Source organism: Diabrotica virgifera, chromosome 5 (assembly GCF_917563875.1).
Source record: "Diabrotica virgifera virgifera chromosome 5, PGI_DIABVI_V3a".
In the NCBI taxonomy this organism is placed as follows: Eukaryota; Metazoa; Arthropoda; class Insecta; order Coleoptera; family Chrysomelidae; genus Diabrotica; species Diabrotica virgifera.
Genome location: NC_065447.1, coordinates 247,101,377 through 247,117,630, shown reverse-complemented (window position 1 = coordinate 247,117,630; position 16,254 = coordinate 247,101,377). Strand labels below are relative to the sequence as shown.

The 16,254-nt window shown below is 33.2% G+C and overlaps 1 protein-coding gene across 2 annotated transcripts in view; it reads right to left on the bottom strand.

Annotated features, from left to right (window-relative positions):
• Positions 1–13,528, bottom strand: part of LOC126884774 (protein held out wings) — a 383,705-nt gene extending 370,177 nt beyond the window's left edge. For both annotated transcript variants that reach the window (XM_050650997.1, XM_050650998.1), the window contains exon 1: positions 13,248–13,528. In XM_050650997.1, coding sequence (XP_050506954.1) covers positions 13,248–13,374 — 127 coding nt within the window. In that variant the 5' untranslated portion in view covers positions 13,375–13,528. The remainder of the gene's footprint in view (positions 1–13,247) is intronic.
• Between the last annotated feature and the right edge of the window lie 2,726 nt (positions 13,529–16,254).

The following is a 16,254-nucleotide window of genomic DNA, read 5'->3' as shown; positions in this document are numbered from 1 at the left end:
TCGAATGATTCTAGTTTTTTCATTGGTGCCTCGTTTAATGTCCCAGCTTCCATTCCATAAAATAAAGTCGAGAAAACCTAACGCCTCGCCACCTAACTCTTAGCTCTAATTTTAAATCCATTGTGCAGAGCACTCTTCCCCTAGTCTAAGAGCTAGAGCCGAAAAATCATCGTCACAAGTAATATGGAGTTTGGCATGTGAAATGTGTCTATTGTATATTGATAATTATGACCCCTTTCAGGCTGACACCTCAGTGGATACAGGAAGTAGCAATAAAGGATGAAAGGGGAAAGTTAGTGTAGTCATTAAAGGTGTTCACCTCCTATTTTGTTAAACCTCCATCGATTTGCATGAAAATTGGTGACTAGTTACTTGTTAGAGCATACCTCAAGAAATAAAACTGATTTGGTGCCAACTTGCACTTTTACCCTGGGGGCGGATACCACCCCTTCTGGGGGGTGGAAACTATTTTATTAAAAATAACCGAACAAATCGATAGAGATAGAGGGACAAATGTTAAGTAAAATTTGTTATATCATGTTATTAAAATAAATCAATACTTTTTGAGTTATTAAAGATAAAAGATTTTTCTGTTTAAGAGCACATGCACAATTAATTAATAGTATGTACTTTTTATCATCCGTAACTTACGCATGTGCTCTTAAATAGACAAATCTTTAATCTTTAATAACTCGAAAAGTATTGATTTATTTTAATAACATAATACAACAAAGTTTACTTAGAATTCATCCCTCTATCGATTTGTGGGGTTAATTTTAATAAAATAGTTTTCAACCCCAGGAAGGGGTGGTATCCACCACCAGGGTAAAAGTGCGAGGTGGCACCAAATCAGTTTTGTTTCTTAAGGTATGCTCTAAATAGTCACCAATTTTCATGCAAATCGATATAAGTTTAACGTTTAACAAAATAGGAGGTGAAAACCTTTAATAACTGCACTAACTTTCCCCTTTCATCCATTATTGCTACTTCCTGTATCCACTGAGGTGTCAGCCTGAAAGGGGTCATAATTGTCAATATTCAATGGACACATTTCACAGGAAAAACTCTATATTACTTATGACGATGATTTTTCGGCTCTAGCTCTCCGTCTATTATTTCGTTGAAATTTGCTCTTTGCCATTTCTACTTTGATTTCCTGGAAGTAATCATGTATGGAGTTAGTCATTATTAAAAGATATGAAGATTTATCAACTCGTTCTATTTTATTAGAAGATTCTCGTTATTTTTTTGAGTTTTCCATATTCCCATAAATTTTGTCTTCTTGGCGTTCATTGTTAGACCGTTTTCTTTTCTATTTACCTTTATTCTAGCTCTTTCATCCTCAAGAGCTTTTTTCAGGATCTCTTCCGAGTATGCATTAACCCTTAAGTACTAACATCTTATTTCAATGGCGTAAACACTAACTAACCGCCTGACAGACGGGTTTAACATTTTAGTGGTAATTTTTGTTTTTGTTAAATATTTTAATGCAAAAAAGTATCTCATGACTTACTGAAAGTATCGATTATCTAACAAACACAGTAATTAATCTAGTTTTTCTGTATTTATTAAAATAAAAAACATTATAACAAGAATGGAAGGATTGTTTGTGTACCTTTTTACTCCTGAAAAAAAAGTGTAATAAAAATTAAACAAATTAAAGAATCTTAATAAAAATTTATGATCTAGTTAAACAAAGAGTAAGAAAAATGAAAATAAAAAGGTTTTTAAAAAATGTTAAAACAAAAAAAAACTGACAGGTACTATAGTTAGTACAGTGTAGCAATGGTAGTCAGTGACAACATTTTCATCACAAACTGATTCCACTTCGCTTATGTCGTCTTCTACCTCATCAAACCGTTTCAAAAGAGTTTCGTCAGGGTGTTTATTCCCTTATTTGATGTTTTTTTACGAACTGGGGCACATTATGTGTAATGACGAACTGGGCATAAACACTAACACCCCGTCTATTAGACGGAAATCACACTTTAAGCCTAATTATCTTTCGAATAAAAACCTGCAGCAAATTGCCGAATTCAATACTACTAAAGAACAACCCAACTTGAAAAGTCATAAACGGGTGACCTTCAAAATTTTCTAGGAAGGGAAATATCCCACTTTCGACAAGCGATGCCGTCTGAGAGACGGAGTGTTAGTACTTAAGGGTTAAAAAGAAATGGCCACAATACGCATCCCTGTCTCACCCCACGTCTAATTTCAATTTCCTGTAACAGCTGTTCGTTAACACGTTCTTTATCTCGCTGCTTATAGTACCTATAAATTCGATTATTTTGAGGTCGTTATAAGTAGTCCATCTTCTTTGATTTTAAGACATTCAGTAATTCTGAAGCTTTTGCATTGTTTGTAATTTCTGTGCGTTTTCGCCACATTTTTGAGGCAGAATCTGAGAATTCTGAGATTTTGGGTGGTTGATTTTATTCTACAGAACGGGCTGCAAGTTCTGCAATGAAACCATTAAATCTGGAGCTCTTGGTAATGTTTGTTTGAAGGTGTATAATAGTTGTGTACAAAAACCCAGACTATAATAATTTCAGTCGTATGGTAAATACACTTATGTCAATAGGTAAAGCAAAACCTCCAACTATATGTTTATGTGATTAGATTTATTAGTTATATTGCTACAATGTATCACCAGCCATTTTTAGAACTTCATATCAATTGGATGATGTCATTTGTTGAGATTTGCTAGCTCAAGGAGTCGTTGAATAAATAAATTCAATATCGTAGCGGGGATTTCGCTAATTTGGATTATTTAACAGTTATGAGATTGTGGCATGAACAGCATAGCAGGAGGTTTATATCGAATACCGTAATTCCATGTTCTTTGCTTTTGCTACTTCTTCATCTACACTATACTATCTACAACATATTAATTTATTAAATTTTGGTGAATGTAACTTTACAAATTGTTGAAGCTCTTTGTTCTTTATAGCCCTTCTTCGTTAATTTCTCTACCAATCCAATTAACCAATCTTCTTTTTACAATTCTGTGGACTCAGGGTAAAAGTTATGAAGTCAAAGTTTAGGCCATTTTGAATTAAATGAACGTTTCTAAAAGGTCTTGTTACGTGTACTAAAAATAGATAAATATCATCCGTATAAAATTTATAATGTCCAGGACATCAATGAGGATGATCGAGATCGCGAAATGCAGTTTTGCGAATACATACTTAATACAAAATTTATGTAATCAAAATTCACGCTTCATTCGCCAAATCCTTTTTTCGGATAAAGCAACCTTTTGTTTACATGAAACAGTAAATCGGCAAAACTGCGGGTATTGGATTCTCCCCAAGATCTCCAGATTTTTCACCACTTGACTTTTTTCTAAGGGGTTACTTAACATCGATTGACCACAACATTTACAAGATTTAAAAAATATAATTAAATTGAAAATGCCTAATATAACTGCAGAAATCAGTCATAACGTTCAAGAAGATTGTCATCCTCGCTTCATTTACTGCTAAGAGGCAGGTGGGAGGCAATTTGAGCATTTAATTCAAGCCAAAACCAAATTTTAATTACTCAAATAAACATGTTTTTCTCTTTTCTATCAGCAGTAAAATGTATTTTGTACTAAATAAATTATGGTGCCACTGTAGTGTGCGGTTTACCGTCACGTTTCTGCTATAGCTTGCGGTCTACCGAGAGATGCGGAGTATAACCTGTATTATATTACAGTGCCGGCAAAAAAAACTATATAACGTGAATAAAACGCATAAATCAGAACAATTATTATTCTAATTTTAGACAGTAATGTCAATTTACTATTTTAATATAATACGAGAATAAGCCAATTTTGTGGCTTATTCTTTTGTAAAGATTTTAATTATTGTGTGCAAACCCTTCTGTTTAGCCGCACAGGTATACAGATACAGTATGTATACATTTTAATTTTACAGTATACAAATTAATACTTTGTCATGTCAATTTACTATTTTAGTTGGGAATAAGCCATAAATTTGCCTATTCTTCAAATTATAATATATATGCACAGTAGTCCTGTCGCCAGGGGGGTACAACGGCCTTCTTATTTCAGATGGACTTACCCAAGTTTTTTTTTATGTATTTTGACCAGTAGAACACGAATTTTTTGGGTAACAGTTGATCCGGATGTCGATAAGTTTGTTATAAACAAAGAACTTGAGGAATTACATAACAGCGATTTTTCGCAAAACAAAATATTTTTTTGTATTTTTTGGGTGATTCTCAGCAAAAAATGGCCTTACAAGTTTTTTCGTAGGATGCATAGTTTTAGAGATAAACGCGGTTGAACTTTCAAAAAATCGAAAAAGTGCAATTTTTGAACCCGAATAACTTTTGATTAAAAAATAAAATAGCAACTCTGCTTACTGCATTTGAAAGTTCAAGTCAAATTCTTTCGGTTTTGATTATTTGCATTGATAAAAATTAAGTTTTTATTTGTTAAAGAAAGCCATAAAAACATAGTGTTTCCCGTGCCCAGTGCATGCGTTTTAATGTACGTAATATACGTAGAAATTGTGTGTATGCGCGCCTACTCGTTCTATTTCAAATGGGAAATGCATTGAAAACATCACTCAATCACTGTGTGTTTAGAGCTTTGTTTAACAATAAAAAAATTAATTTTGAGCAATGAAAGTAATAAAAACCAATAGAATTTGACTTGGACTTTCAAATGCGGGAAGCAGAATTGATATTGTATTTTTCAATCAAAAGTTATTCGGGTTCAAAAATTGCAATTTTTCGATTTTTTGAAAGTTCAACCGCGTTTATGTCGAAAACTATGCATCCTACGAAAAAACTTATAAAAACATTTTTTGCTTAGAATGACAAAAAAAAATACAACAGTATTTTGTTTTGCGAAAAATCGCTGGTATGTGATTCCTCAAGTTCTTTGTTTATAATAATCTTATCGACATCCGGATCGACTGTTACCCAAAAAATTCGTGTTCTACGGGTCAAAATACATAAAAAAAACTTGGGTAAGTCCATCTGAATTAAGGAGGCCGTTGTACCCCCACTGGCGACAGGACTACAGGTAGACCGCATACTATAGTAGCACTCAAGATATATAAGCAATTCAAAAATTATATATGTTTTTGTTTACACTGTATAAATAAGTATAATGTTTATCTTACTGAATAGAGAATTGAATACCCTTTCAAATGAGCTAAAACACGTCCCCTATTCTCATTAAAAAAAAATCATCCATCCGTAAAATAAAAATCAACCTGTTTCAGGATTTGTCTCTAAAATCAGGCATTCTCGAAAAAATGACTGTATTCATAATATAACCAACCCAATAATCAATCTGGTAGCAATCTAATCTATTCCTCCTATAGATATTTTCGATATTGACTAATATAATAGTATCATTGGTCACGGAATCTAGCTATCAAAATACCTCTCCGTTATCTCGCCCGAATGAAATTCTACCTGTACGCACACACTCACATATTCATATTATGATCCGCCTGTTAAACGCGTTTGGTGGAATACCTGTTGCTGTGAAAGTAAGTTCTTTTCGACAGGGGTGAGAAATCAAGTGTGTTCCATCGTCTAGCGGAACGATAGTCCAGTCAAAACAGTATTTGCGCTAGAAATAATTCGCATACACAATCTGTCTATCATGGTTTATGGATTATTTCGAATACGTTAACTTGGAAGCTACTTTTCCTCGACAATTTTTCAGAAAAAATCAAAAGAAGGCAGCATTTACAATTATCTATACATTATATACAATAATTAATGGGAATAAATCAAAATTTTAATGAAAATACCTTATATATGGCGTTTAAATAGAAAACTAAATGATACTGGGGAACAGTTTGGTTTAACAATAAACATAAGAAAACAAAAACCATGGTTATCAGTAAGAGGGGTAAAGTTATAACAAGGATCCAGATAAAAAATGAAGATATTGAACAAGTGTCCGGGAAATAATGTATGTACACTATGTTTACACAGAATATGAGATATTTCTGTGAAACACCTGAGTTTATGCGACTTTAGATTACTCTCACATGAGACAAGATGTCTCTGACAGGCACTGTTTCCACACTATTATAAACAATCTGCAACTTGAAAGATACAAACAAAAATTGGTTTACCATACTTAACTAAAGTTGTTTTAGTTGTTGATAAATAAACTACCATTTACTGGTAAATAATACGGGATTGATATATTTTTGTTTTACGCAATTGAACCATTCTTTCATTGGTAAATTATTGTGGGTTGTGAAATGATTTTCAAGATGGTAACTAAAAAGGATAGAAGAAAAGCTGTCGTTTGTTATTATTACCTTACCGTTTACTAGAAACAGAAGGACTCATACATATTGGATGAGGAATTGGATTAAAAGATCAAATAAGAGTATAATGGAAACATTATTGAAAGAACTGGACCGAAAAGATCTAAAATGTTACAAAAACTTTCTTCGAATGCCCTCCGCTAATTCTTAATATTTGCTGAATTAAATAAAAATTGCATTCCAATTTGCAGTCCCACAAATTGGAATAGGATTCATACAACTCTATTAACTGCAGTATCATAGTTCTGATCCAGTTAACATTACATTATTTTCTTTAACAGCCCTTTATCACTCGGTTCACCCATTTTTTATTTTTATCTCAAGACTTTATCTTTTATCTCAGTCTGACTCACGTGCAGCGTGTGAAATAATTATTTCATGCGAAATTCGCAATGTGTCGTGTTTACATGTTGAGATTAGTTTATGAAATTAAAGTCTCATGACACATTCTCTCACGAAATTATCTCTAGTATATCACGCATCTCAGTCTATTTCCGCATTGAAAATTAATGTTTCTTGATATTTTTATTCATGAGACAATAAAAATCGGATGAGATATTCTCACTGTGTATTCGCACCTTAGAGGTCGGCAATAAACATATTATATGCTAGCCGAACTGCTCGCGTATAGTTAGTTGAAATGTTGAAAATATATTTACAACGAACTCATCACAAAACTCATTACATGGAAAGCGACGAATCAACTACGAACCAACAATTGTGCGAAGTTTATGTAAATGATTCATTTAATTTGTAATTTGAGTATTGATTACATTGTGTTTCTCACGTTTTTTATCTCTTTAGGAACAAGTCATTCACACAATCCCAATGCGACGACACGAACAGACAATATTGCTGCGTACACCGTCTAGATTGAACTGCGAAGCGAATATCCTTTGTGTTCATCCCAACAACCGACAGACCGTGGTTCCTGACGAGCGACGAACGAACAGCTCGTAAGCGGTTCGCCTCGCCGCACAAATTATACGAATATAGCGTTGGTTGTAATCTAAATGAGAACTGGGACATGAGCAAAGAAATTAGAATACGTATAGAGAAGGCCAGAGCTGCATTCTTTAAGATAAAGAAACTTTTATGTAGAAACAACATTACTTTGAATCTTAAAATTAGATTAGTGAGATGTTATGTGTTCTCTACTCTTTTGTACGGTGTCGAAGGTTGGACTTTAACAGATACTCTTCTCAAGAAATTGGAAGCCTTTGAAATCTGGGTATACCGAAGAATCTTACGAATAAGTTGGGTGGATAGACTTCGTAACGAAGTTGTTTTGCACCGGATGGGAAAAGTCACGGAAGTCGTCAGAACAGTTAAAAATCGAAAACTTGAATATTTTGGCCATGTTATGCGACACCCAGAGAGATATAATATACTCCATTTAATAATACAAGGCAAGGTAGACGGAAGAAGAGGGCCAGGTCGAAGAAGAACGTCATGACTTAAAAACCTGAGAGAAAGGGATACAGATCCTCTGCATCCCTTTTCCGAGCTGCCGTTAACAAAATTGCTTTAGCCAATTTGATAGCCAACGTTCGATAATCGAGCACGGCACTTGAAGAAGAAGATATTTTCTACCTTTTTCCTCGAATAGGTTTATTACCAAAGGTACGGTGAGTTGTTATATAATCCGAGGCTAAAAATCCCGAGAAAAAAGACAAGGGTGACCAGTGACCACCAACCACTACCAGTGGTTGAGTGATACAAACTTATGAAGTACGAGCAACCAAGAAAAGTCACAATGATAAATCCTCTAGAATGCCACCAACATTCATAATAAGTTCACATGAGCTAAGACATGTAGAATAGAAGAACACACGACATGCACCAATTTTTAACTCTATGGGAATTTTTTCTGAGGTTAAAACCTTTTCTATCTACTTTGACCGGACTATAAGTACAGATTTGGGATTTGTAATGGCCTTGGTTTTCGAGGGGTCGCGAGCGCGTTAAGCGGGTGTTTAATTTAACGGAACAAATAAATACTGTTTTTGTCTTTTGTAATGAGGGTTTGGTCCCAGAAGAATGGAAATTATCGTGGGAAGAGCTTTTCTATACATGGAAAGAATTTTAAAAAATCGTGATTATACAATTACGGCGGTATCTCAAGTGTAGATTGTTTTAATTTCGTGGTTGTTTGATTTCTACAGGAAAATGGAAAACAGAATAAGCGGAGGAAGTCGAAATGCACTGAGGGAAAGATAAACGCAAAAGTCTGTTATGACCTAAAAATGTTAAAGAGACATAAATAACAATGGAGAGAAAAAACTTTAGTAACATAAAAATTCTTTCTAAAAGATCTAGACCCCAGACGCCAAAAAAGACGAAAAAATGAGACTACTGAGCAAACCGAAATAAAATATGAAGCAGAAAAAGCATTTTTTTTTTCTAATCCTGATCATTTTGACAGCTTTTTATGTTTTATTTACTTACATTTCGTATCTTATTATATTAATTTCTGGACATACAAACAAATTTTGTTTTTGCGGCTTGGTAAAAAATCAAGGTAAGAATATCCTTAATAAAAAAATCATAGCATATGATTTGTCTTGAAAAATTATGACAAGAACATTCTCATGTTAGTGGTCCCATAGTAAATTATGAGGAAACTCATGGTACTATCCCGATGTGGTAACTATTTGGTCCTACTTTGAGTTTACTCTCAATATTAACATCAAACTCTGATTTTATGTTTGTTATTTTAACAGATAAATTGATGTATTCTCGGAATGTTATTGACTTACTAATAGTAGTAATAATGGTATCTTCTTCCTATTGATTTCCTGTTTTAATATGGATAACCAGTTCCTCTATTGCATTTTGACGGGGGAATTTGCGACGCAATTGGTTTCATTTATAATTAGAGCCGCTTCTTGTTTTCTCTGTTTACAGTCTGCTTCTTTCAGGACTATACTTGAATCTTTCCATTGATCTCTGTTCACTTTCCCGTAGATCTATCAAATTCTCTACTTTTAAGATTAATGTTTACTTATTCTATCGTTTAATGGTCTTGATGTTTCAGCTAAATAAAAACGTTCGCATTCACAAGGTATTTTATAAATACAATTCTTTGTTCTTCCTTGTTCATTGTTATGTGGCGACACGCTTCAATTACTATTTTGCTAATTTTAATTTTTAATTACTAACTTTTCTATCAAAACTAAATAATATGTCCCATTTAAAACTCACATTTTTCGGCTCATAATATCTATACGAAACCAGATTTTAATGACCTGTTCAGTTTATGTATGGGAAACAAAAATTCCACATGTCAATAAATCACTGTTTAAATGCATTCGAACCGTCAACTTCTTAAAACCACATAATGACAAATTAATTTTTGTAGTTCAGTTCAGTCACAGCTGGCACCCCGGTCGGTCACAACCCCACACTCGCAAAGAATAACAAACCCTCTTTGGAGACATATTCACGCTCTTTTTACCGAAATAAATAAATATATTATTGACAGACAGTTTGTTGTTTTTACATTTATTTTAATTTCATTTATTTGTTTCCGCGGACAATAAGGTTATTACACGCAACTCAACCACACCACGGAACAGTTAGGTTTAGTTTTAGATAAAATAGATCTCAATGTGTTCGTTGTTTTGAAATTTTGAATTTATTTCCTAACTTTTTCGTATAATCCTTTTATGTAGGGTATTGTTATTTTCGTTTTATTGTTTCCTGTGAATGTTTTAGGATCCCGTTCTAAGCTGTTCTGTTCCATTTGGTCTATTCTTGAAAAGTCATGATTTAGAAACGATAAAGGGTTAATCATTAAAAAAAAAACAGATATACGTAAACAAAGTTTTCTTCTTCTAAAAACGAATTTTTGTTGAAACAAGTAATTTTGTCGCTATTGTATAATGATTTCCTTTTTTAATATTTGTGTTGTGATTTGATTTGTAATTTAGATATCTGTTGGTTTTCTATACACCTGAGACTGATATCCAGTATCTTTCTTTAAGATTATAGACCAGGGCTCATCTGTAAAAATATTAGTACATTTGGACGTTGAGAGGTGACTCAAATTTTTTGGCAGAAATTGCTTGAAAATGACTCAAATAATAATATTTGAGTTATCCTTCTCAAAAAGACCCGGAACATTGTTTAAATAATCAAAATGTCAAAAAATGAAGGAAAAAGTCGATTTTTTTCTTCGTTTTTTGATTATAACTTTAAAAGTATTCATTTATGAGAAAAGTTTTATTAACATAAAAGTGGCGTAATTAAATTTCCTACAATATAGAATTCGTTAAAAATTAAAAAAAAATAGTCACCCTTGTTGCAAAATAGCAATAATTGCGAAAAAACCATACAAAAAACAAATAATCGCATTTTACGTTTTTCAAACCATTTATGCTACACTTGGGACCTTCATATTTCACCCAAAAAAGCTTTATGATACAGTAAAACAATGTTGTAAATTTCATTAAGATCGGTTTAATAGATTTTGCAAAATAAATTTTGTAATCCTGCTTTCGCAAAAAAAAATCATTTTTTCAAAATGTTACAGGACTGAAAATAAAGCAGATAGCAAGTTGAAATTTTTTTGCGTATAGAAGTGGACTGTACCTTTCATTTGCAATTTGCAAAATTAAAATCGATTAACTACCACGGCGTCAGGAATTTTTTTAAATAAACATTAGCGGACAGTTTGCTCTGATTGGGCATTCCAATGACCTTTGATAATTGATACACTTTAATTTTTATTACATTTCGATATAAATAAATAAATTTGTTTATTGCAAAATAAAAACACATAAAATAAAAATGTATACCATTTTTATTCAGTTGCAATGCGAAGGCAAAATAATCTTACTTTTCAATTAGAATACGGAGTGCAGTCCAGTCCCTTGAACCGCGATTTTCGGCTCTTATTGGAGCCTTCATCGGAAGGAACGTAGGCACTGTTCTCCGTGAGACATGGAGAACAGTGCCTACGGTCCTTTAAAAAAAAATTCTGACGCCGTGGTAATTAATCGATTTTAATTTTGCAAATTTCAAATGAAATGTACAGTACACTTCTATAAGCAAAAAAAATTCAACTTGCTATCTGCTTTATTTTCAGTCCTGCAACATTTTAAAAAAATGAGTTTTTTTTGCGAAAGCTGGATTGCAAAATTTATTTTGCAAAATCTATTAAGCCGATCTTAATAAAATTTACAGTGTTGTTTCACTATATCATAAAGTTTTTCTGGGTAAAATGTGAAGGTCCTAAGTGCAGCATAAATGGTTGAAAAACGTAAAATGCGAATACTTGTTTTTGTATGGTTTTTTCGCAATTATTGCTATTTTGCAACAAGGGTGACTATTTCTTAAAATATTAACCAATTCTATATTGTAGGAAATTGAATTACGCAACTTTTATGTTAGTACAACTTTTCTCAGAAATGAATAATTTTAAAGTTATAATCAAAAAACCAATAAAAAAATCGAATGTTTCCTTCATATTTTGACATTTTGATTATTTAAACAATGTTCCGGACCATGTTGAGTGGGAGGATAACTCAAATATTATTATTTGAGTTATTTTCAAGCAATTTCTGCAAAAAAAAATTGAGTCACCTCTCAACGTCCATCTCAAAACAGATGCGCCCTGGACTATTAAAACATTGAGGAAAGGTATACAGTGTGAAGTGTGACATTATATTCCTTTTCCTGGTTTTTTCCTCATGGTTTACTATGAGATCACTAGCAAGAAGATTTTACTTCATCACTGCAAGTTGCAAGTAGTTGTCTTTTTAATGACAAATTAGATGATATGAATTGTTCTGACGGATATTCTTAAGTTGAAGTTGATTTCATGTAATCAAATGAACTATCTTCCAATAAAGTCGTCCCAGAAACGCAACTCAATTGGCAGTATTATTTTAAAGTCATATATTTTAAACAAATAATATATTAGGTATCTCTGAATTGTCAATATGAATGTATCAGATAAAATTAAAATATTGGAAGAATTTTTTATCAAGAAACAAAAATAAAATTTGTTTAATTTATTAATGTTTTGTATTTTGATAACGATTGTCAAAGTGGAAATAGAAACGTCAAATAAACCGCAGGCAGTTTTTGTCAGGTAAATTCATAGCAAAAATGATCTCAAAAGTTGAATATTTTATATTTTACCCACAAATTTTGCTTTAAGAATAAACTTAATTTCAAAGTAAAATTGTGGCTTATTCCCAAATTTTTAACAAAAATATTAAATTAAATTTATGCCAAAAGAAAACAGCTTTAGAACAATAAATGCAGGCATTGGTGAGTTTTATTGGACTACAGAAAATCCACTACATTCCCTTATTTTTAGTACAACTATCACTTGAATAATTAAAACCTACATAATATTGATAATAGGTACATGAAATAATTAAAATCAGTTATTTAAATGTTTTAAAAGGTTATTCACCTATTTAAATCATTATTAAAACCATTTTCAATGTCTATAATACGGAAAATAAGTACATGATCGGTTTTATTGTTATTTTATCGCAATAAGTGCGTTATCAACAATTAAAAACAATTTTTTTCGATTCGCCTTCTCCAGGCCGTGTGCTGATGACAAGATCCAAGTTACCTACATTCAGTACATTCCGATGCTGAAGCAACTCAAGCATGAAACCACGCCTACCCCGCAAAGGAATTCGCAAAAGCAGTATCAACAGTAATAATTCGACAAAACGTCTGATTTTGAAGATAACGCATAATGAAACAAATGTTTACAATATTGATAAACCCGTAACAACTGGACGGACTAAACCGGGTAAGAAAACAAATAACTCCGGTCAAACAAATACGTCACTGCCCCATCACATGTTTGTACTATCACTTGTAACTTGATAAATCGGTGGTAAATAAAAACGGCAACACGGGGAAATGATGGTCGCTGTTGAAAAACGGCTCTAAAGCACTTACCTTCGTCTAGAAGTCGTTCTACGTGGATGAAAACATTGGGAAACGCTGCTAGCTGTTTTCTATCCTTTAATAACTGAGCAAGGTAGTCCGCAATGCTCTGAGTAGAAGCGATATTTTGATCACACATGTTTACTCACGGTTTTCACGACAATGTTAATGTTTGTTACTAATAATCAACATGTACGACTGAACAAACAACTCACGCACTCAACGTTACTATTATTTTGACTGAGTATGAGACGGACATCACCGCCTAACTAAAACACACAGAAGTAGAGAGAGTTCACGGTAAGCTACGCTTGCGCACCAGCAAGCAGACTATGCGCACTTCAAATTACCTTTTAAGGGTCGGCCGACCCGACAGCGTTGCCGATGTGAAATATTTTTCAGTAGAATTAGATATTTTAAACCCGAGATAAAATTTTTCATTTTTATAGAATTTTTAAAGAAAAAGGATAAAAGTAAAAGTCAAAGTTTTTTAACCTAATAAAAATATTTAAAAATATTTTAAAATACATTTAATTGAAAAACTGATTGGACCATTTTCCTGGTGACACCTCCATGGCTTCTAAAAATTGCAAGCCAGATGGATGCTGCAGTGAAGACAAGAGGGAATTCTAAAAGTTGCAATTCACAACCCCGTCTACAGCTTGGTAAATTCCAACGGAAAATGGACCTAGTTACTCTAGGAGTAATACTAATAGAAAAATGAAAATGTATACCATTTTTATTCAGTTGCAATGCGAAGGCAAAACTGTCTTATTTTTCACTTAGTACAGAGAGCGCAAGCCAGCACTCTAATCGACGATTTTCGCCTCTTGTGGGAGGCATCATCAGAGAGGCGTATGTTTGCTGTTCTCTGCCCCAAGTGTGACAAACGCTGATAGTTAGTCCTCGTACTGCAACTGACTTTATGGAATAGGTGCCTAGCGACATCTGATAAATGAAAGTCAAAGTTTTTCAACCTAATAAAAATATTTAAAAATATTTTAAAAGACATTTAATTGAAAAACTTATTGGACCATTTTCCTGGTGACACCTCCATGGCTTCTAAAAATTGCAAGCCAGATGAATGCTGCAGTGAAGACAAGAGGGAATTCTAAAAGTGACCGTTATACCTCTTCTAAGATCCAGTGGACTTGACGATTCCTGTTAATGTCGTTTTCTCTTCATACGGGTTTACAGTGCTTTTCAATTCGTTATTCATGACTATTTCTAATAATTATTCTTCTTCTTAAAGTGCCCTCTCATCAATGGAGGTTGGCGACTACAATTACAAACTCTTTTCTGTCTTCAACTGTTCTTATTAGCTGTTCAAAATTTAGCCATGTTTATTGTCGGTTATTTCTTAGCCACTATAGTTCTTTCCTTTCTAGTCCATCAATATTTCCTTTCACTATTAGTTGAGCAAATTAGCACTTATTATCAGTGCCGGATTTAACCATTAGGCAAACTAGGCAGTTGCCTAAGGGCCTCGGGCCCAAAGGGGTCCCCGTAGGGCCCAAAACGAAAAAATAATAATTAGAATTAAATAAAAACTATAAATCATATACTTATGTTGCAAATTCAAATATCGCGCAATACTATAAACTCGGTTTCACACGGAAATTAACAGCTACTGAAGCTGCAATCAATGAAAATGCACGTGATGAAATAGAAATAGCTGAGCGAAACATAGCTTCCGTAACTGAAGAAGATGAAAAAAAATACAATGACAGTTATATTCCAGTTCAAGAAAAGAACCAGAAACCGAAACTAAGTTAGAAATTATAGTTAAAGGTAAATTGGGCCCAGAATTCGGAAACAACATAGGATTATGGAATACCATAACTGAAGAAATATGGAAATTTTAGATTGGGAAAGGTTCTTCAGAATGTAAAAATCTGGATGGAAGTTTTTCAGCATCAAAAAGAAATTTTGAAGGCATTACAAGATTTTTTACACAATCTATGGTTTTTCGAAAATATATCTGTTTAACAAAAAATATTTTAAAGAGATTGTCTAACGTACTCTCCCTCAAATGGAAATGTTTACTGCTTTCCATGTATTCTTTTTGGCGAACATGGCGAACACTCATCGAGAGGCAGCGCCTTCATGGTCGAATTGACAGCTCTTTGGAACTATTATTTAATCAAGAACGAGATTACTGGATTCAAGTTCTGAAAAGAGTAGTCTCTGTGGTTAAGTTTCTATCTTCTCGCAGATTAGCGTTTAGAAGTGATACAGAGATCTTTCGTTCACAAAATAATGAGAACTACTTAGGCATTTTAAAACTACTTGCAGAGTACGATCCTCTTTAAGCTCTCATTTAGCTAATTATGGGAATAAGGGCACTGGAAAGCTTCTTACTTATCTTCAAAGATCTGGGAAGAAATAATAGAAGTAATGGGAAAACACGTTTTGATTACAATAATTGTTAAAGAAATTAAAGAAGCCAAATACTACTCCATAAGTGTCGATTCAATATCAGATTTGTCTCGTATTGAGGAGGTGACTATTTATTAAGATATGTAAATCCATCTGATGGTAAAGTGTAATCTCACATTCATACTCATAAGTAGCCATACTCGAAAAAATCTTTCTTTTGCTGTTTTAATCGTTTTAAACGACTATGGCATTGATTTAAACGACATGAGGGGACAATCCTTCAGCAAACATGTCAGGCAAATATAATGGTATCCAGGCTCATTTATCTAAGATTAACAAACTTGCAATTTACATTCCTTTTGCCGCACACTCGCTTAATTTAGTTGGATGAAGTGCTGCTGAAAGTTGCGTTGGAGCCTTGTCGTATTTTGGTTTGTTCAGACTGTGTACAACTTTTTTCAGCCTTACCCACCTTTGGAAAGTTATGATCAAATGGTTAAATGAACCTCTACTAAGCGATCCCAGATCCCATTCGCCACGATCTAGTCATTAAAAGAACAAGCAGCATTAGATGGAGTGCAAAGGCTGACGCCACAAGAGTCTAAAGGTTACAACGTCTTTAAACCTGATGTGCACTCTC